At 44.4% G+C, this 22,289-nt stretch overlaps 2 protein-coding genes and 1 long non-coding RNA gene across 4 annotated transcripts; 2 read left to right on the top strand and 1 right to left on the bottom strand.

Moving 5' to 3' along the window:
- Window positions 1-165: 165 nt before the first annotated feature.
- On the bottom strand, window positions 166-1,431 carry LOC134181691 (zinc finger MYM-type protein 1-like). The gene has a single exon (XM_062648958.1). The coding sequence runs from the start codon at window positions 1,429-1,431 to the stop codon at window positions 331-333; it is 1,101 nt and encodes a 366-aa protein (XP_062504942.1). The 3' UTR covers window positions 166-330.
- Window positions 1,432-2,384: 953 nt separating this feature from the next.
- Window positions 2,385-7,047, top strand: LOC134182660 (uncharacterized). Of its 2 annotated transcripts, XR_009970381.1 has the most exons (4): window positions 2,385-2,608; window positions 2,724-2,868; window positions 3,914-4,053; window positions 4,769-7,047. It is a non-coding gene; the product is annotated as an uncharacterized LOC134182660 (long non-coding RNA). The 2 variants fall into 2 exon arrangements; XR_009970380.1 differs by lacking the exon at window positions 2,385-2,608 and having other exon boundaries at window positions 2,666-2,868.
- A 126-nt stretch (window positions 7,048-7,173) lies between these two features.
- Window positions 7,174-22,288, top strand: LOC134182191 (uncharacterized). Its single transcript, XM_062649565.1, has 17 exons — window positions 7,174-7,435; window positions 7,904-7,964; window positions 8,027-8,186; window positions 8,902-9,368; window positions 9,427-9,531; window positions 9,592-9,729; window positions 9,995-10,108; window positions 10,166-10,294; window positions 11,154-12,344; window positions 12,743-13,081; window positions 13,178-14,896; window positions 15,847-16,752; window positions 16,808-17,068; window positions 18,617-18,880; window positions 18,950-19,225; window positions 20,498-21,841; window positions 21,900-22,288. The coding sequence occupies exons 1-17, from the start codon at window positions 7,364-7,366 to the stop codon at window positions 22,211-22,213; spliced, it is 7,860 nt and encodes a 2,619-aa protein (XP_062505549.1). The 5' UTR covers window positions 7,174-7,363; the 3' UTR covers window positions 22,214-22,288.
- The last annotated feature ends 1 nt before the right edge of the window (window position 22,289 follows it).

The following is a 22,289-nucleotide window of genomic DNA, read 5'->3' as shown; positions in this document are numbered from 1 at the left end:
GCGGAAGCAAATCCAAAGTGCTACGACCTAGCGCACGTTAGTAGGCGTGGTCAGAGATAGCTGGTCATCTGTGTGAACAACAATAATGTTAATTGCACTAAAGAAATCTACCAAACACATAAAGTCTGTGTTCGTTTCCACAAACAAATTCCTTGCGCATGCAGATAGATCTAACATGTCTGTCAGTTCTTTATGAACAGTTAGTATCATTAGATGATTTAATCAGCTCTGGTTCATAGTTGCACGCAAGTACGTTTTCACTCTTCTTCGACAAGCGGAAAATGACGGTTAACTTGTGGCGTTAGACACTGGCATAACTAGAATCAGGCGTTATATTGTCACAACCTCACTCAAGAGTTCTCTCCCATGTCCCAGACTAATTAGATGGTCCTTCACTTGACCAAAAGTCACTGGAAGCTTATTGACTGTTCCCTCTTCAGAAACTTGCTGAGATTGAAACTCAGCAGTAAGAATTTCCAGCTGGCTCTTGAGGCGTGCAGGTTCGATGTCTCCCTCGTACAATCTCACAACAACTTCCATGTCTTCACTGTAGTCGTCTGCGGATGCGGTCTTGGTTAGCAAATTCTGAAGGTGTGCATAGATCTTATAACCGGGTTGATCGAAGCGATCTCTAATAGAAGACAGAATTCCGTCAATTGTTGTATAATAGGTAATCCGGTATAGATCCTTTGGAGATTCGGGATGGCTGCCTTCGCCAATACCAGCCTCATACCGGTTTAGAGCTTCCCTCTTCCGTGGCATCATAGGCTCGCTTACATCCACAGTTTCAGACTTCTTCACTACGTTTTGCCAGAATATATCAAACTCTTCATCAGTCCTCAATGCAGATATCACTTTGATTGTTACATTTGCTGTAACCTGGCCCTCTGCAGCTGACAGTTCCTTCTTTTGCAATGTACAGCTTAGGTTGTCAACTAACCTAAGTATCCTACTTCCAAGCATTACACCAAAAAGAAAATCAAATTTTGTCATCTCGGTTGCCACTCCGTTTACTTTGGCAGACGCTTCAAAGTCTCTTCGAGCCATCTGCGAAAACTCCTCGAGGTTATTCTGTAGCACAGAATAGTTAGCCTCGACACTTGCCAAAGAGTCTGATTTCACCGTCCATCTTGTTGGACACAAGGTACGAAATCCAGGCTTACCAGGTGATAACTCATCTTTTATTCTCTTGTAGGTAGCATTTCTTTTCAATGAATACTTCAGCTTTGATAACTCGAAAGTCATATCGAAGGCATTTCTAATGACTTTTATTTTGCGAATGGTATCTTGACATGCTAGATTGAGGGAGTGTCCATAACAGTGCGTGTATAATGCCCTTCGCTCGACTGCTAATAACTGTGTTGCGACTCCAGTGCGAACGCCGGCCATGTTAGCAGCACCGTCGTAGCACTGACCTCGGCAGTTCTTCATGTCAAGATTGAACCGTATCGAGATGTCCTTGTACTTCACTATCGCAACTAAAGTATTTGCATCAATTGAGTCAGTTTGATGGATACCTAGAAATTCCTCGTGGGGTTCTAGGTCATTGTCTACTCAACGCAAAACAAAGACGACTTGCTCGGTTGTACTGACATCAGTTGTTTCATCAACCATAATAGAGAAATATGAATCTGACGATTTGATCCTATTTACGATGTCTTGTACAATTCGATAGGCCATAATCTGAAGTAGTTCATTTTGAACGTCGTGACAAGTATATTTATCCCTTTTCTTTGCCAAAAAACCTTTCAGTGTATCATCAGAGCTTTGCAACAGAACCATTAACTGACTGAAATTTCCATCTCTTTCACCAGAACCGTCACCTCTAATTGCAAGTCCTTGCCTAGCGAGAAATCTCAGCGAGGCCATCACCTTCAAAAGACATGAGCGATGTTCTTTGTTAGTCTGGGCTGCTTGAGATGACAGACTATCTGCAACATCTCTTGTTGTAGCTGGAAGAGTGATAACTGCTTCAACTGCACGTTTGTGAAACGAAGATCTTTCATGCCTCGCAAACACCACAGGCATCTTTCCAATTTGGACATCCTTGGAAATAAACGAAGGTTCTGCCCCCGTCGGCTGGAGTTTCAGTTGTTTAATTGCTGTAATAAATAGGTGACAGAACACTCGTTCGGTCTCTGCGTCCCAATGAATCCAAGTCTAGCGATCAAACCATTTCTCGTTGAAGGATCTGCGGACTACTTTTTCCTTTCCAAACTCAACTGCAGGAAATAAAATCTTCTTGGGCTGATTAGGCCTTCCACCCACGTCGGGGCACAATGGGAAGGCAAGAGACATGAAATCGTCCGCGTGAGGTACACGTGCCTTTCCTACACGGTCCCGGACTAGGTTTCGGAACCCAGACCGCCTAACATGCCAAGACGAGAGCTCGAATGGCAAAGAAATATAATTGTTCTTGCAACCAAAAATGGAAATGAACCTTCAAAAGTGCTACGGCCATGGCCGTAGCGCCGTAGCCGTCTCGCCGGGGCTGCCAACAGTGTCATATGACAGTCTCCAAGAGCCAAAAATTGGTTTGCCAAAGGCTTCATAGACGGAATTTTCTAATGCCTTCTTCGCAATAATACGGACCATCAGCAGCGACACGGTAATTCTGGGATTTTGGTCACGTGATATTGTAAACGCCATTTTGTGTAGTGCGAGTTGTACGTCCGGTTGTCAGTCTAATCGGTCGTTGGTCGTAACTCGGCTTTGCTGTGTAGTGCTGGGGTTGTAGCTACAGGATTGAGCAAGGATACAGAACGTCCCAATTTTCGAGAGATTACTGATGAAGCGCGATGGCTAGTGCTGAAGTCGTGATGATGATGGAATTACCTCAAGCTAGGACACGGCATCCCAGAACATGCAGTGAGAGAAATAATGAGAGAACTAAAACTACGTTGGCTATTTTGAATGGGAAAACGGGGATGGAGGAAAGGTTTATTGATTTAATTAAAGTATCACCTTCAAGCTGTTGCGAGAGGGTGCATTCTTATTGGTATATCTTAGTAAATTCTAGTAAACACTATAAGGTTTTCTTTGACTTTGTTGATTAGCACTTAATTTATCTTTTATACATGCAATCTTACAGTGTGAGCACTCAATAGGCGCAGGCATACTTGGTCACAGTTGGAGGTTTTTTGTTGCTGCAACTTAGAGTCGTGATCTCGTTATGAGACAACAGAGAAGTGGCCACATGCCATAAGATTTAATTTTGTCAGCTGTAGCTGTTGCTGTTTGTTGTTGATTAGTGTATTGTAGCATGCTTAATAATAAGTTATACAAAATTCTTTATTCTCATCCTGGGCAGGAGAGTGTAGATGAAAATGTTTCTAAAGTTTCTTGATGCTCGGATTTGCTGGTCCACTTTTGAGCTTAACCAAATAGATTTTGATTTGCGGATGCGCAATGATATCATGCTTGCTGTAAAATGACTTGGTAGTATATATATATATATATATATATATATATATATATATATATATATATATATATATATATATATATATATACATTGTATGACTAAATATCAATGATTCTGCAAGTGTTAACAGTACTAGTGCATGTGGTCCAGCAACTGTTACCGTGTTTTGCTTGGTATCCGTGTCTTTTGCTTTAGTGTCTTTTGTTTTCTGTTTAAGTATTTTGTAACATTAATGAATGCATTGCAATGAAACTGCACATGCTCAAAATGTCATATGATTATTACTTTTTAGTTTTATTTTGATTAGTCGGTCCAGGTTTCATGTCCAAATATCCGAACATCAAAAAATGTAGTTGGTTTGGCCTTAGAGCAAAACATGTAAGGCAAAATAAGATGGTAGGAGTTCTGGTTGTTGTGTATGCAGGTTGTCTTAGTGAATTATGCTGGGTTTACGCATGTGTGTATTATTATTATTATTATTTTTAATAGATTATGTTTGGACATTGGTGCAGTCTCTCACAGAATTGATTAACCTAAAACCACTTTGTGACACCACTCAAATAACAAGTCTACTCAAACATTCGAGAATGTCTTGTCAAAATAACCTGGAAAGTCACTGTCAGTACACGGTAGTTGTGATTTTTGTTGGTTTTCTTTACTTTTGTTCTGTGAATAGAGATGCGTTTGGTCAGTAGTAGTATGGGCATCACACTATCTCTCTTCTAACTGAAATATTATTCCAATTCGAGATCAAACTTAAGACAGTAACAGTGCATTTGGTATTTACATAGATTCATCAGAAATGACACTCTAATGTATCTTAATTTAAGAAAACAACTGCATTGATATGAGCAGCCATTAGCAGGTGATCTGATGTACATACTAGTTGCATAGTTTAAAGATGATATGTATGGAAAGTGACTGAAAATGCATGTAACTGCAAGGCTAACATCCAGTAGCATATAGTTAAGCAAATGAGGGTGTCAATTCAATGAGAAAGTAATTAGAATCTGAACTTTTAATTTGCTTGTTTGTGTGATGTTGGACTTCTCAGTTGCAACAGACTGTGGTAGAGGTGAGTGGTAGAGCTCGGTTTTCAATTAAAACAACAGCCCGTGCAGTGAAGCTAGAATTCACGTGGTGTCTAATGATGAAAACAAGTAGCTAACTGGTCACATTTTGCACAATGTCTTTCTAATTAATAAGAAAGTCGTAGTGTAGTATTACTGTGATTTCTAATTTGTACCAAAATTGTTGAACACTTGTAGGTGGTGGGATTTTTCTAGTTTTTGTTGTTTGATTTGGTTTAATGCTGTTGTTTATCATAATATGATGTGTTTTCAGATGGCATGCACTACTTGCTGATTCGTGTTAAACAGTCACTGCACAGCTACTGGAACAATTTTGTTCTTCTACTTGATCTTCATGTCTGGATGAAGTTAAATTTCTCATCAAGTTTGTTGTGGAAGAAGAGTGTTTCTAGCTCCCAACTGGCAATTAAGGAGTGACAAATCTTCAACTAAACACTTTCCTAATGGATTACAGTCTGGACTTCAGCTGGTTGACATGAACAGTTTTGTAGTTGGACCAGGAATGAATTCAAGTGATTGAGTCAGCAAGAGGAGAGGCTAGAGGCATGACTCTGAAGCCTGGTTCACAATATTGACGCCGACGTTGACGTCGACGTCGACAATAGAAATGAATCCTATTCCAGCGTTGACGTCGGCGTCAACATCAAAGGATGCCGCCGACGTCGAGGCGGTTTATTTGAAGTTTGACGCTCAACTTAGCGTTGGTGTCATATTGTGAACCAGGCTTGAGAGGTATGGTTTGAATCATACAGTTAAGAGTTTGAAATGAGAAATTATGTAATAGGGAAAATACGGTAATATATGTCATCTGCCTCTAATGTGGGCATGTCAAATCACTGTCATTTTTAGAGTCAGGAGAAGGTATTAGAGGTAATCATAGTTGTGGGTTGATGCTTTACAAATTTTGTTTGGGTGCTTGTCTTGTCTGCCGGTTTCTGTACATTGTTTCTTTGTCCAACAAGACAATCTTTGTGTGTCTGTTTGTTTGTCTGTCTGTCTTAATTTTCTTGTGTGGCATTGCATTGCATTTTGCCTCAAATTTTCGAATGGCTTTTTGTGTCAGAAACTGTGTTGAATATAGCTTTTGTTTAATTTGCCTTGGGCTGCAGTTTTGTGTTAGGGCCATGTACAGTATACACATTGGAATGAGCAATACTGATGCTCTCTGTTTTGTTTGTTTCTAAGATATCCAGCAGTACACTCTGTAACTTGTTTGTGAGAGAATGTTGAGGCCATATGCTGGTTAACTTGTTAGCTCTTGTGGGTCTTCCTCTGTTTGTTTGTTTGTCTGATCAAAACAACAGGGAATTGGCTGAACCAAAGGGATTATGTTCCCATGTTCAGTTATATCAACTCTTGCCAGCAGTTGCACAGCTTGTTTATTTATTTCAAGCTGGGGTGACAGTGGCATTTACCTGTACTGATAATGTCAACTTCTTGATTGGCAAGAACCTTCTATGAGGTATTGCCAATGTGTTGGTTGGTGAGTATCATGCTTAGTTAATTAGTGTCTAGATAGTTGACAATCTGGTCAGACAATTGACATAAAGTGCAACCATAGCCATATGTACTCAGTACTGTCTTGAAATAAGGACGGTTTGATCAGCAGGAATGACACATTGAGTGGTACGTAATTTTGTGTTTCAACAGAGTGTTAGTGTGAATTGAGTTGTTTGAAGATTGGTATGTATCTTGACTTTGATTGTTGACTTATTTGGCAGTGGGATTAGACATGATCCAGAAACTTTAGGGTACCTTTGTAACAGACAGTTTGAGCACAAATATGCACCAAATGACACAGAAGACTGTCAGAAAAAGACGGTTGAACAGCTTGTTTTCTTGTTTGCTGGTTTTTGTTTGGTTCTCTGGTTGCCTGTATGCTACCACTGTCAGAGTTGTATTTTTTCTGCTTGCATAGCTAGCATGCAGTGACTGTAAGTGCATGTGTGTAGGTCTGTAACTGGAATATATGGATATGTCGTGCTAGCACATCTCTAATAATATCTACAGATAACCTTTTGAGGCTTTGCAACGAGAAGTGGACAATTTACGGGAGGAGAGACTCTGATTCTTGTGGAAAGACATTCTACTCCTCACTCTTAATTCCTCTTTGAATAATGAAATAAACGTATGACGAGATCAGACGTGTACACAGTGTAGTCTGAAGTGTGATCACGACAAGCTTGCAAGTGTACATCCGATGGGCGTGACTTACAGTCCAGCAGCAATTCGTCTTGTTCTCGTTCTCAGCGTTCCTCGTGTTTACAACCGGTATCAGCCGGTTGGCGGCTGAGGAGATCCACACCCGTTTGCTGGGCAGAGGAGGTCCGCGTGTAGGCGGGCGCAGTAGAGTGGATAGGTCAAACGTATCTCCCTGTCGGATCTGGACGGTCTAAACACTAGACTCTGGACTCCTATTTGTATGTAGGGAAAAATCGAGATAGTTAACGTTTTAAGTGATTATCTAGAATATCCGATTTTGTATAAATATTTTCGATTTTTGAACACAAATTCTAACTAATGCAATTGAGATTCAGGTATCTTGTTATGGTTCCTATCTCCTAATGCTAAGCACTATGAATTCTGTCGCGGCCTATTCTCACATGACGGTATATGGAGGGACGTACAAGGGGCGGTCTCGTTTTGTCATTTGACACCAGCCAATGCCCGGTCTTATTCTAATGAGCTCATTCCTCATATTTCTTAGCCAATCGTCCGCCCCTAGCGGTCGAATCTCGTGGGTTCTTCGTCTTGTGGTCGTGTCGATCGCTGTCTCTGCACGTTTTGTCGTTTGGGATTGCAAGCAAAGAGAAGGAGTGTTGGTGCTAACTGTGTTGAGCTTGTTGACATGATGGTGTCTCCCTGTGGTGTGTCGGTCACGGTGTTGCTGTTGTGGGCGCTTGCCGTTCGTTGTCAGCAGGTCAGTAGTGCATACATGCACTAGAGCATCGTCTTTGTAGATTGGGAACACTAGAGTGTCGATTACTGGAGCGTCGATGAACGAGATCTAGGAGTTTCAATGACGTCCTTCCTTTTGTCCGTTGAAGTCGTTTGTATGTGCTGTAATCGGGTTTAGTCATGCATTGCTCTGCTTCACTGTATTGTGCAGCCTTGGTTGCTAGTTTATCACTATGCGGTTTCAGCTGTTTTGTGATGCAAATTTGGTTATCTTCTAGCCGTGCAACTTGGTCTTCACTTGATCTTGACTGGTTCATGTCCCCTTGACTAAGATGTTGTAGTAGTCGACGTGCATTAGTAGTACAGGTTTTAGCAGAATCTGGTCGTTTGATCCGGAAGCAGAGGTTGTCGGGTCGTGACACTCTGTATTGTTGCCCTGCCCACAGGCGTGGTTTGATTTGTTTTGACTACGCCTACTTGTTATGTTAAGGATGAAATGGAATTGCCTATGGACGATGAAGATTACATTGGTGGGAGTGACGTCAGTGGAGGTAATCAGACTATGTTTAAGCGTGGATGTTGAGCAGTGAATGGGACGTGTTGTGTTTATTAGCTGTTGCTCTAGGATCAGGAATTGCTCCTGCAAAAATAGTGGAATTGGTTTTGGCAGGGCCATTGGACCTGGACGTTCTTCTTGGTTTACTTGAAGACGTCATGCTGGCGGCCGGTTATGATTTCAAGTTTGAGTCTGAGACTTCTGGTTTTGTGTCTGGGTATGTTTTTTGTTATGGATAGCTGTAAATTGTTTATAACATAAATAGTGTTTAGTGGACACACACACACACACACACACACACACACACACACACACACACACACACACACACACACACACACACACAAACACACACACTTGGAACCTGGAATTCCGCCATACCCACTATGGGCTTCGGCATCGCAGAAGTTTTCGCCAAGAAGAGCGGTCATTGGCTTGTGACGGGTCAATATTCAATGACACCAGGTCTCCTTGAATGGTATCAATCAACCTGTTCTTTGGACCATACTGAGGGCATTTCACATTATGGAACTTGCTTCTCAGCAACAACTTCTGTGGATGAGAGACGTTCATCTGTTGTAAATCATCAAACCACTGCAATCTTTGATGTTGAATTTGGCATTCAATTGGTTCTTCCTTGGCAGACACACACACACACACACACACACACACACACACACACACACACACACACACACACACACACACACACACACACACACACACACACACACACACACACTTATTTGCATATGAGAGTGGTCAAGTTGTTCATCATAGCATGTAGACTGCTATTAGTCTGTTTGTGGGGTACCTAAAACGTTATTAGTACTGGAAGTGACTATGTTGATAAAGGAGTGAACAGTGCAAATGTTAATATACTAATAATTATTGAAATGCAGTGTATACTTTATCAACTATATTCTGTTTAGGATTGTTAGGATCTTTGCTAAAACCAAAGATACAGATGAGCCTATTGGAGCAGAAGAGCTTCTTCGTTATTTTGATCTTGTCAATGATCAACTTTCAGAGCTTGGAGTCGCGGGTATAAGAGGTGTTGAGGACATTGTTACTCCAGCAACAGAAATGCCAACAGAAATATCAACAGTTGTCTCATTGCCACATGTCATTCTTTATCCAAACACAATTGATACAGTGGAGGGTGAAGTTGTTCGCTTTACAAGTTTGACCATCCCACGTGACAGCGTAGAGTTTGATTGGAATCGACATGATGGGAAGTCTCTTCCAGCCAACTCGAGAATAGCTAACTATAATGTAAGCTCAGTGCTTGAAATCACTGGGGTGACGCCTGGAGATACTGGAAGATACCAACTTACTGCGATAGGGTCTTCTGGACAAGTTCTTGTTCTGACAGTTGACTTGAAAGTCACAGCATTAGGTAGTACATATTTTTTGGTTACAATACCTCTGTTTGTATGGGCTTTTTGTTGTTTTAGGTGATCAGTGTGAGTTCAATTGTGGAGGGAATGAGTGTATTCGTCGAAAGCAAGTCTGTGATAGTTATAGTGATTGTTCTAATGGGAAGGATGAAATTGGGTGTGGTAAGACTCTTAGACTGACAGTGGAAAGAAGTACAGTTCTTATAACATTTCATTTTTTAGATCGAAGACCTTATGGCAGATGTTTTTCAAAGGAATTCTCATGTGTGAGACGATGCATTGACTTATCCCGTGTTTGTGATGGTACAGTAGACTGTGATGATCAAAGTGATGAAGCAGCTGCTTTATGTTTGCTATCTGGTAAGGTAACAGTCATTAGATATTGCTCTTGCTTTGCTAGATGCTTTTTTAACTTATCTGCTTTATAGTTCTTGTTGCACTAGGGATACTTTGTTTGGTTTGTCTGTCTGCATGCACGCAGTAACTCTTTTAGTCTATTTGTGCATGTTCGCATAGTTGGTTTGTTTGTATCAGTTTGCTTGTCTTCTCTGTTCATTTGCAGTATTCATGTCACACCTGTGACTATACTGTTGTACCAAGTGTGGCTAACTTATATTGTTTACAGCACAAACTTGCCAGTCAGATGAGTTTTCTTGTTCCCAAAATCAATGCGTCAAAAGAGATTGGGTGTGTGATGGAGAGTACGACTGCACAGGTGGTTCAGATGAGCAAAATTGTGGTATGTGCATTCTCATACCCAGGGATTGAATCAGTTGATTGAATTGATGGTCTCTAGGTTCTATAGCTCCAGGTTCATATTGTCCTTCTACACACTTTGGGTGTGGAAATCATCAATGTGTTCCATTAGCGGAATTTTGTGATGGTACAATGCATTGTCTAGATGGCACAGATGAGCGTATCTGCAGTAAGGCTATGTTTGTGTATAGTGGTTAATCGTTAATTATATTTATGCTATTGAAGAAGGAGGGTGGTCTGAGAAACAAGCTCTTTTCTTAGAAGAAACCCACTGCATAAACAGATAGGAAAGCCACAGACCATTAGTTAATTAAGTTTAGAGCAGGTGCTAAAATCTCGGATGTGATACTTTGAGGTTGTAATAGCATCGTACAGCGTATGGATTCTAGTTTCTAAGTATTGAACCCTGCTGTGTAGTATTTGTTGTGGTCCAGCACATTGTTCACAGTCAGATTTGTCAAACGGGCAATAATTGTTCGCAAAGTGTTTCAGAATCATTCTGACAACTAATGCACTTGTAAATTGTACTGTATGATGTTGACTTGACACACAATTAATAGAACAGTGCATGAGGAGGAGACAGTTGCGCAGGCATCTATGTGTCTGAAAGAATACCGAGAAATGCTAAGAAGACCGAGAAATGCTAAGGAGACTTGCAAGTGCTGTGGACAATGCAGTGTGTGATAAGTGAAAGTTCAGTTGTCTCAGCAGCTTTATGCTGCAGAAGGTGGCTGTAGCTGTCAGGCACAATCTATACTATTTCTAACCCATCCATAGTATGATTTAGCTAAACTTACTCATTTTGATTTGTGTCTGATCACGTGACTAATTCTAGACCAACTTGTATGAATTAATTGCTCTTAGGTAGATAAAGATGCTTATTGTATGTTTAATTAAAGTGATATCAACTAGGAGACCAGGGTCAACTGTATGTATTGCATGCAGATCAGTGGTAACATTGGTTGTTGCTTCTGCCAATAGGCAATTTATTGATTTTGTGCAACATGCTGATATGATTTTGTGTACAGGTGAGCCTGTGTTCAGTGTCAGTCTACCTGTCAGCTCAACGGTCGACGTTGGTGAATCTCTCAGTTTGGTATGTGAGGCTAGAGGAAGTCCAACACCAGACATTACGTTTCTAAGAGATGGGGAAAAGTTACCATTCGAGTCTCGTATTACCATGACGTCAAAAGCTGGTATTGGTCAGCTTGTTGTGGGTAATTTCAACAGTAAAGATGCAGGTGTATACACGTGTGAAGCAAGAAACACGCGTGGTAGGAGGTCAAGCATGGCCGTTGTCAATTTTGTTGATTCTGTGGTAGAACAATGCAATGATCCTGATCTCACGCAGGGAGTGCCAAAGAGATCTGTGTACCATAAAGTTGTTCCTGATCCAAGCGGAAAGGCGTGCGTGGATGTGGCCTTTCTTGTGGATGAGTCAGGATCTATGATGGACGAGCACGAATGGTTGAAATCCACAGTCCCCAAGTTGGAGCGTAAACTTGGTGATATCGGTATAGGGTCAGGTGCATTAAGAAATCGATACGGTCTCGTTGGTTTCGGTCGTGAGTTAAAGAATCTTGCTTTGGGGCCTGGAGCAGTTATATCTGTGGGTACTGATTCTAGCGGAATGGGAAGTGATAAGGAATTGGTTGTTGCTCTAGAAGAGTTGCGGTTGGATGGTGTGTTTGAGGATGGATATGCAGCCATCGGTATTGCTCTGGACCAGTTAACGTTTAGGTCATCTTGTGCCCTTCAGTTTATATTGGTGACGGATGAAGATCGAGATATATTCAATACGACCACCAACTATAACTATACGTTGGCGTGGCTTCGTCGTGCTGGAGCTACTCTCAATGTTGTAGCTGATCAGAAGTTTTCCAAGGGTGACGAAAAGCTTTTGGGAATGGACTTTAGAGATAATGGTTTTATTCAAGTTGCCAAGACATACACAAAGATGGCAGGGGCATCTGTAGAAAAGGGGTATGGAAGCACTTTTAGAGATTATGTTCGAATGGCTTTTGCCACTGATGGTGCTGCTTGGGATCTGAATCGATTGAGAAGAGGAGGCAATACAGCGACCGCGTTTACTGAAGCGTTTATCAATATCAAAGTGGAGGAGATCCAAACCCAACTGCAACGTTGCTTGCGATGCACTTGCTCAGAAATACCAACGCCAACTTGCCGCGTGACCAATATCCTACCTAATGAGTGCCCAGGTTAGACGTCATGTCATAGCAACTGATGTGAAGCAAGCATGGAATCAGGCACGCATGAACCCACGCATACGCACACGCACGCGCGCGCGCGCGCGCACACACACACACACACACACAGACACACAGACACACACACACACACAGACACACACACACACGCACACACACACACACACACGCACACGCACACACACACACACACACACACACCTGGACCTGGACCTGGACCTGGACCTCGAAGTTGGTCATCATAGATGATGCCTGCCGTCCTGTGGTCTTAGCCAAGAGATGGTCTGAACAAACGACTCGTTTACACACACACACGCACGCACGCGCCGGTTGTCTTTGTTATTGCATCTGCAAAATAATAACGCATTATCGCCTTTTTGTGTATCTAGTGAATGTAACAACAGTCTTACCAACTCTTACTCCTGTTCCTCCGACGACGACGCCACAAGTTGTCGTTGACCCCAGCGTAATTACTAAAGATGAAGGAGAAATGGCTGTTTTTACCTGTCGGGTTGTCATACCAGGAAGTGTCAATTTACCAGAGGAACTACGAATACGTTGGTATTTTGGCGGCCGTGAAGTACAAGTTGGAAGTGAAGTCATGGTGACGTCCGATGGCAGGACGTTGACGGTGAGGAATACCATAGCGAGTTATGCCGGTGACTACGAATGTCGAGTCTCAACGGCTGACGGGGATTTCAGTGACATTGGACATCTCATCGTTAATGGTAAGTCCTTACAGAATCATCATTTTTCTTATTATACAGCACTTTCTCGTTTTCTGCTTGTCTTGACTTGTTTGTACGCGCTTTCTGTTTTTTTAGTCCCTCCATCTGCTAGAACCGATCCTAAAGTGGTTACAACTCCTGATGGAGACAAAGTCACATTTAGATGTATTACATTCGGTTCACCAACACCGTTAGTGAAGTGGACGCGAGCAGACGGAGGGCTGCTGCCGGGCGGTCTCGGTGCTGCCTACTTTGGAAACACACTCGAATTTGTGTTGACAGGTGATGACGATGCTGGACTGTACGTGTGCACTGCCATCAACTCTGCCGGCCAGGCCCAAGATTCAAGTCTCAGCCGAAGATTAGCTCCTACTCTTCCTCCGACGACACCAGCTATCACGACCGAAGCAGCGACAACGCCGCCTATCACGACTAAAGCAGTGACGACACAGCCAACAACAACTCAACCTCCTACTACAGCGTCTTCTTCGACAGAATCACCCTTTCCAAGATTTTGCACCTTTTTCAATAACACAGTCTTCATCGGTGACAGCATAAGAATCTGGAGGGAAGCCATCGACAGGTCCGGTAGCTTTGTGCAGACCGCAGCTGATATCGTTCTTCTCGTAGACGAGTCCAAATCCATGGTGGGAGAGCACCAATGGCTGAAAAACATGGTACGACAGCTCGACGAATCACTGAAAGCAAAAACGATTGGCGTTGAAAGCGACCTTCCTAATAAGTTTGGAGTACTAGGCTTTGGAGCGGCGAATCCAATTGACTACACGCCGGGAAGAGTCGTTCGTGGTGATAGAGATGAGGTCATGTTTAGTGCGGAAGAAGTTGAAGCCGCGATAGGAAAGCTGCAGCTGAACGGCCAACGCGAAGATGGCTACAGCGCCATCGACACGGCCATTCGCGAGTATGGCCGATTGTTTCGCGATCCGTCTCGCGTAGCTCGTCAGTTTATTCTCGTTACGGATGAAGACCGCGACATACTGCCGGGCAAGGGTGATCTGACGTTTCAAGCAATACTCAACAAATTGATGCCTCCGAGAAATACCGAAGTTGAAACTCTCTCCAACATCGTTCTTAATGTTATTGTCCAAGAGGAATACGAGACATCGTCTAATCAACAATCTTTAGGCATCGACGATGAGCTAAATTGCTATGTCGCCGCCCCGTCGAACATATTGACCGAGGTCGATCAGAAAAGTTACGGTTTTGAGGAAAACTGTCAAGCCGTACCGGACAGTGCATACCAAACGACACACACGGACTACACCGATTTGGCTATAGCGACCGGTGGCGGGGCGTGGAGTCTTAACATGTTGCGCAACGACGACGCCGACGTCGTGAAGGCATTTACGGACGCATTCGTTCACGTCAAAGTCGGCGAGATTGTCACTCAGATTTTTGGCGTTTGCCAGAAGTGTGATTGTCAGGCGAGAGGGATACCAAGATGTCAGGCAATCAGTGGTATTCAATCTCAAGAGGAGTGTAATCCGGTGACGTTTCAACCTACACTCCCTCCGACTCGACGACCCGAATCTGTGCTGGTGGTCATGGTCGAACCACAAGGAGTGATAGAGGTCAATGTTGGCGAGACGACGCGTTTTGAATGTCGTGCCGAGGGGGGTAGATTGCCTTATAGATACGAATGGATAAAGAAGGGTAATCCAGACGTCGTTGTCGGTAGTGGACGATTTTTGATACTGAGAGATGTTCGAAGAGGCGATAGTGGCGTATATGATTGCGTTGTGACGACGAGAGACGACGAAACGAATGAAGACGACGGCCGTGTATCAGTCATCGGTAACTGCGTGTTCGTGTGCGTGCGTGTATTTATGTATTTTTGTTTGTTTGTGTGTCTGTGTGGTTGTCTGTGCGTGCGTGCGTGCGTGCGTGTGTGCGTGCGTGTGTGTGTGTGTGTGTGTGTGTGTGTGTGTGTGTGTGTGTGTGCGTGTGTGCGCATTATTTTATCTTTTTACACTTAACTTTAGCGTGGTGTGCTAGTCGTGATGGCTGGCGTCTTGTCTTCGCTAGCGCTGTTACCGGGCTACTGCACTATGGGGTGCTTAACACGAAAACCGCACACACACACACACACACACACACACACACACACACACACACACACACACACACACACACACACACACACACACACACACACACACACACACACACACACACACACACACACACACACGCACGCACACACACACTCACACACACAAACACACACCCACAAACACACACACACACGCGCATGCACACACACCACGCATGTACGCACGCACACACGCACGCATGGATACTGCGCGCCTCTACCGAGAGCGGTGGTGCGATGTCTGTTTTAGATGGACACTTCCGTACGTCTGTCAGGAAGGGTCGACGTTGAAACTGCAGAGTTGATCATTCCTTGCGTTTTGGCCGTTTAGTTGGTCGAAGACATTTAATTCCGTGGTCTTAAAACTGTTGGAGGGAATAGACGCGAGCGCTTTCTTAATTAAACGACTCGCTACGGGCTGCAGCACAGAGACCTTGTATTACAGATGAAGTATTCATTTTGTCAGTAGCTGACGGCATGCAGCATAGATATGTCTCAACACCTTCAACCCCGACGGGGCTGTACTATTCCCCAAGAGTTTACACCGGTCTTTCCACTCAGATTTGTATACTTTCTTTGTGCTCTTATTTTAATTACGCGTTTGTGATGATGTTTTTGTTATAAATCGCATTCTGTGTTTTTTGTCGGTCAGACAATTGCTTTAAACGCAACGTCAGCATCGGCGAAGGTGAAACATACGTCTTCGGCGCTGACGACTCTTTAGCCACAGGCGTTCCTACAACTGCTGACATCATTTGGTTGATCGACGAGTCCGGATCGATGGCGAAAGCGCACGAATGGCTCGTCAACGTCAGTCTACGTTTGGATAGTGCGCTGAAGAGCGCCGGCGTCGGATCGGACGGAAACGAACCGAATCGTTTTGGTCTGGTCGGATTCGGTGTGGCGCGGGAGGATAGAGTTCGCGGCGTCGTGTTCACATTGGGCGAATCCATATGGGGCTCTGCAGATGATTTCAACAAGTACGGAGTACCACAGCTTATTCGGAGCGGAACGACGGAAGACGGGTATCAGGCTATGTATACGGCATTGCGGAGCTACAAGTTTCGAGAAAAAGCCGCGCGACAGATGATCTTGGTCACTGACGAAGCTCGCGACGTCGTCACGCCACCGCCTCTAACCCGGAGAGAAATCAAACAGCTACTTAACACTTCAGGTGTAACTCTGAACGTCGTCGTTACTCACGAGTTCGAATTGCCTAACTTCAGAGTACCACCAGGCGACGAGAAGCCGGAAGTATTGGGTATAGATGGCGACGGATTCGGGTATGTACGTGAGGGAAGCAGTTTTCAACAGCGTCCGGACGCCGCTCCTGTTCCCCAATCGAGCCACGAAACGACGGATATAGACTACACGGAGCTTGCTTGGTCGTTGGTTGGAGGAGCGTGGGACTTGAACAAGCTGAAGACGGGTGGGATTGTCGCGGAGGCGTTCACGAAAGCGTTCGTGGCCGTGAAGGTGAAAGAGGTACAGGGCAGATTGTGTGAACAGTGTCGATGCCAGTCGAACAATCTCTCGTGTCTAGTCGTTCGCTGCCCAGGTTAGGTGTTCGCTTCTTATAAATGTTTGATAATAATTAGTACTTTGATGTTTAGACTTGGCTGTGCGAGTCACTCCCGATAATCAGTTTGTTCTCCTCGGTCAAACGGCAAATTTCCGTTGTGTGGCTACTGGCCGGCAGCCGCTCAGCATCGATTGGACACTGAGCGACGGCTCTCGTTTATCGGGCGGAGCAAGAGTATCGGACGACGGCATCGTTTTGACAATCAATCCAGTGGAAGGTCCTGCGGAATACAGATGTACAGCACGGAGTGGAGGAGAAGTGGCTTCTGACACGGGAGTTCTAAGGACGGGCGGTAAGAGCCTGTAAAGAAATTTTGACCTGGCCCAGAACCGGACCGGGGTTCATTTGGCAACCAAAAGCATACCGGAGTCCATTTTTGGTAGCCGAAACGGAGCGGGCAACTAAAACTGGTTCTTAACTCCAATCCTAAACTTACTGCTATAGCCTTACCCTACTTCTATATCCTAACCCTAGTTCTATATCCTAACCCTACTTCCAATCCTCACTCTTAACTCTAATCGTCATCCTAAAGGCTGGTTCACAATATGCGACGGAGACGTGACGGATCGCGACTGACAGCTGTCCGTCGTGTTCACAATACGTGTGAGTTTTGTTACGATACTTACCGTTCCCGTGCTGCATGATCATATTGTCATCCTCGTTTTGCGCTTTGCTGATTGGGTAACAGTACGTAATCATTTCCTGTTGCGGTAGGTCAACTTCCGATGGAGCGGGCAAAATAGAATCGATTCTATCCGTCCGTCAACGCTCCGTCAAGCAGTCCGTCCGTCGTTCGTCTTGAGCAGTGCCTTGATGTGGTTTGATGGATCGTGACGGACAGCTTCTCGTCGCATATTGTGAACCAGCCGTAACCCTATCTCTAACTCTGATGCTAACTCTAACTCTAACCGGGTGTCCACAATTGGCCCGGTCCGTTTTGGGCTTGACAGGTTTAGTCACACTGCGTTCGCGTCTGCGTTTGCGTCTGCGTCTGCGTCTGCGTTTACTGCAAACGCGCAGGACGTTTCAGGGCTTTGGTCACAATGTGGACGCGTCTCATTATAGCTCAGGCAAGACAGCTGTGGTAGAGTTAGCTCTAGGTAAAGCCTGGTTTACAGTTGCTTACACAATCCAAGCGTCAGCCCAGCGTATAACGTAGTCAGACGCTGAAACTTATTGATTTACATTAACATGTTTGAGCGTAACGTCTTATCAGCTGCGAAAAGTGTCCGGCGTCGAAGCTCGTTCTTAGCGCACGTGACGCAATTGCCGCTGTTGTTGCTGTATGCCTTCTTACCAAGATTCATCGTCGTGCATAGACAACTTGATCACGTGAGTGAAAGCGCGACAGCCAATTGGTAGCTAGAAACCGGACACTTTCCCGTTTACGTTACGTTGAGGCTCGAATAGAGCTCAGGTCTAGTCCAACGTCTTGACGCTGGTCAGAACGTAGCGTCTCGGCGAAAGGTGTTGCATGTTTACAGTAGGACGCTCGCTGACTGTACGTTGGCGTTATGCTGGGCTGACGCGCGGCCTCTGTAAGTTACTGTCAACCAGTCTTAACTGACAACACACGTTTTTAGTTTGCGTCTCTACCACTAGTTGCGCTCCAAACGGACGTTGACGCAAAGGAAAGAAGAATTAAAATGCGAGACGCGCGCGGTTGGACGCCAGACGACCGCGTCCAAGGCGAGCGAGTTCACTTTTGTGTTTGAGGTTTTGACCGCAAACGCCTTGTGTGAACACAACACGCTGACGCAGAGGCGAACGCATTGTAACCTGGCCCTCACACTTGAGTCAATAGTAACGTTGAACACAAACTGTTTTCATGTTCTTTTAGGGGCCGTAGTAATAGAGGTGTCTCCTAAAGTTTTGACCGTTACCGAGGGCGAAAGAGCCTCATTTGAGTGCAGAGTGACGCAAGGTCTGAGTGTCTTGGAACACCTGAGCTGGAATCCGGATGACGGACATATCACAGTACTGGATTTTTCCACCGGAAAAATCACACTAACAATCGAAGAGGCTAGAGAGAACCAGCAATTTGCATGTGAAGCTATTGGTACCGGATCGAGCGCTCGAGATACTGTTCTTCTAAATGTCGTTCGTGAGTGCACGTCAATTGTCTTCTAAGTTGATGTTGAAATATCTAAAACTCGACTTTTATTGCTTGCAGCGGCTGTTATACGATGGAACGTGACAGTCATCCCTGCAGTGGCGACCGTCAACCAAGGTCAGAGGATCGACTTCACTGCGACTCTGATCAACGCAGATCCTGACGTTCAGATCACGCACTGGTCGCGCGGCGACGGCTCGGACCGTTTCTTGCTGAGCGGTAGGAGCAATGAGATTTTGACCATCTTATCTGCTCAAACATCCGTTACGATTACGGTTCACGCCGTCGACCGGTTTGGGAACGTCCAGACAGCTGCAGCTGTGTTGACAGTTCTTCGTAAGTGAACTTCTTAAGGTGGAATATAAAATGTTCTTTTTGTATATTTTGTAATTTATATAAGATGCTATAAATTTTACAGTATTTTATGTAAAATAATATATTTTTTATGTATTTTCTTAAATACGATATGTCTAACTCAGATTTAGATTTTTATAAAAATAAATATTTAAAGTTAACAAATGTAAATTGTTAATTGCTGTACATTTTGTATTCTTTATTAAACGTGATTTGTGTTTAATTAAGACAAAATTAATTTTTCATGTATTTATAGTAATCTAGTGTATATAAAGCTCAAATTGTGTGGTGTGTGTGTGAGTGTGTGTGTGTGTGTGTGTGTGTGTGTGTGTGAGTGTGTGTGAGTGTGTGTGTGAGTGTGTGTGAGTGTGTGTGTGAGTGTGTGTGTGTGTGTGTGTGTGTGTGTGTGTGTGTGTGTGAGTGTGTGTGTGAGTGTGTGTGAGTGTGTGTGACAGTGTGTGTGAGTGTGTGTGTGTGTGTGTGTGTGTATGTGTGTGTGTGAGAGTGAGTGAGTGAGTGAGTGAGTGAGTGCGTGCGTGTGTGTGTGTGTGTGTGTGTGTGTGTGTGTGTCTGTGTGTGTGTGTGTTTGCGATACGCAGCCACGTCTTTTGTCCTTTCGCAACCCGAAATCGGCGCGCACACTCGGCACGCGAAGGAAAGGTTTGCGTAAAATTTTTTAAAAGTTATGCACCGGGTCTCCTCTCATGGGGTCGACCCCAGCGTAAATTTCTTGATGACGCAAATGCTACACATTTCAATTTATTCGAGCACACGCCGACACCAGTCCTGTACACACTGTACGTGTCGTCGTCATTTGCAAAGCTTCGAGCAATCAAATATTTCTTGCCGACGGAACTTACTCTTCAAGCGCTTTCGTTTCTGTCCAAATTCTGATTGCATTTGCACCAATTCAACCTACACGTTTTCTGTACCCAGCGTTACACGGGGAGTGTGTCGATTTCTATCGAAAAAGCGCGAGACAAGTTTCGAATTAATTCATTACGTTCGGGACTTCGCAACAAAGATTGCACGTAACGTGTTTACACTGCGTCTTCCGTCAGTATCTTGCCCGTACGAAGGACGGGGCATGGATCCAGTTCCTATATATATTTTTGCAATTTCTGTAAATATAATTCATTTATTAAAAATTATAAATTTAATGTATATGCATGGTGTTCTAACTTCCACCTTAGTTAATTGCTTTTGTCGTAGATTTTTTGTACTCATTTTCTTCTTTTCTTCTTTCTCGTGTAGCGCCTTGTGTGTTTGGTAACAGAACCGTTTCGTCTGGACAGTCGATTCGCGTGTTTACGTTGACGAAGCGCGATCCAAACGAAGGACGCGGGTCGGCCGACGTCGTGTTTATTGTCGACGAATCTCGTTCTATGACGGCTGAGCACAGGTGGCTCAAAGACATGGTACAGTCACTCGATGAAAGTCTAAGAGGGGATTTAGTTGGTGTGAAGGAACCGAATCGATACGCTCTTATCGGATTCGCTAATCCCAATCCTCGTTTAGAAAGGGGACAAATTATTGAATTGAGTTCTGGCTCCGATCCTGCTTTCGGTACTCCTTCACAGTTTGCTGCGGGTGTGGATAAACTTGCGGAAAGGGGGGATAATGAAGACGGGTACGCCGCCATGGCTTTTGCTCTCACTAGTTTGGCGTTTAGAGAAAGAGAAACAACAGCGCGACAGTTTATTCTCGTTACTGATGAAGAGAGGGACGACTTAGACAAGTTGCTGACATACAGAGCGATGTTAGATCGGCTGAGTTTGGCAGGCGTGAAGCTTAACGTTGTCGTCAAGCACTTGTTTGCAGTATCGGAGAACGGAAGAGAACTGTGGGCGCTCGGTTTGGACAGCGACAAAAACGCTTACACCGCAGACGGTCGTAAACTGAGCAGAGGATTTCCATTCCCAGACAGCGGATACGAGACCACATATGCAGACTACGTCGAAATGGCTTTCGCTCGTGAAGGAGGAGCGTGGGATCTGAACCAGCTGCGTACCAACGACCCCGACATCCGCGAAGCGTTTACAAAAGCTTTCGTTCAAGTGAAAGTGGAAGAGATCGTTCAGCAATTGAACGGAACTTGTGAGCAATGCACCTGCATAGCAGGAGAGCCCAGTTGTTTTGTGGTTCGTGCCGCCACGCGAGAAAATCAGTGTCACTCTGGTGTGGTCGAAGATCTCGAAGTGAATATTTTTCCCGCTTCGAGCGTCAAGAAGGTCGGCGATGAGGCGAGTTTTGCTTGCATCGTGTCGAACGTCGATCTCGTTCGCCTCCCGTCGATCACTTGGAAGCCAATTCCGTCGAACGCATTCGTGAGGAGAAACAATCTGGTTTTCAGTTCCGTTACGCTGGAGAATGAAGGGCGATACACATGCGAGGCGAGAACAGCTACCGGACGTTACGGAAAGGCTACAGTGAGTATGACAGTAATTGATCCAACAACAGAGCCTCTTACGGAACTCCTGACACCGTCGCCGTTTGTCATCGAAGTCCCGTCTTCGTCGCCGTCGCCATCGCCGTTTGTCATCGACATACTGTCACCGTCTCCGCCTACAGTTGAACCAACACCACCGTTTGAAATTGGTGCTCAATGAGACTATAGCTGTTTGTTCGTTGTTTAACTTTCTTCTTTTCTTTCTAGAGATAAGGCCTGAAGTTGTAGGGATTGAGCCTTCCGAAAGTCAGACATTGAAAGAAGGAGCAAGAATGGCGTTTCTTTGTTATGCAACGGGCAATCCGGCTCCTAAGCTTAGTTGGACTGATTTGTCCGGCCATGTCATAGCCCAGAATTCCTCAACATCGAACGGAGTTAAAGACGACGGAGACTTGCAGATATTTTTTGTGTCGCTGGAATTTAATGTTATTAGGAAGGAGAATGAAGGACGGTACACTTGCTTGGCTAGTAACGATCTAGGGGATGCTTCGCGAGAGTTAGAGCTAATTGTGCAAGGTTGAAGCTTTCATACTTGTTGTCATTTTTGGGTTCAAATTGTTGTTGTTATTAATAAATAGTGAGTCCTGTTGTACGAAT

This window comes from Corticium candelabrum, chromosome 7 (genome assembly GCF_963422355.1).
Source record: "Corticium candelabrum chromosome 7, ooCorCand1.1, whole genome shotgun sequence".
Classification (NCBI taxonomy): domain Eukaryota; kingdom Metazoa; phylum Porifera; class Homoscleromorpha; order Homosclerophorida; family Plakinidae; genus Corticium; species Corticium candelabrum.
The sequence above is the reverse complement of the archived record's forward strand: the minus strand, read 5'-3'. Positions and strand labels throughout refer to the sequence as shown.

Excerpts from the sequence above, each read along its gene's own strand:
- LOC134182191 (XM_062649565.1), top strand. The coding sequence starts at position 7,364 with ATGATGGTGTCTCCCTGTGGTGTGTCGGTCACGGTGTTGCTGTTGTGG. Across the intron at positions 14,897-15,846 it reads CGGCCGTGTATCAGTCATCG|ACAATTGCTTTAAACGCAAC; the intron begins GTAACTGCGTGT and ends TTTGTCGGTCAG. Across the intron at positions 19,226-20,497 it reads AGCTGTGTTGACAGTTCTTC|CGCCTTGTGTGTTTGGTAAC; the intron begins GTAAGTGAACTT and ends TTTCTCGTGTAG.
- LOC134181691 (XM_062648958.1), bottom strand. The coding sequence starts at position 1,431 with ATGAAGAACTGCCGAGGTCAGTGCTACGACGGTGCTGCTAACATGGCC.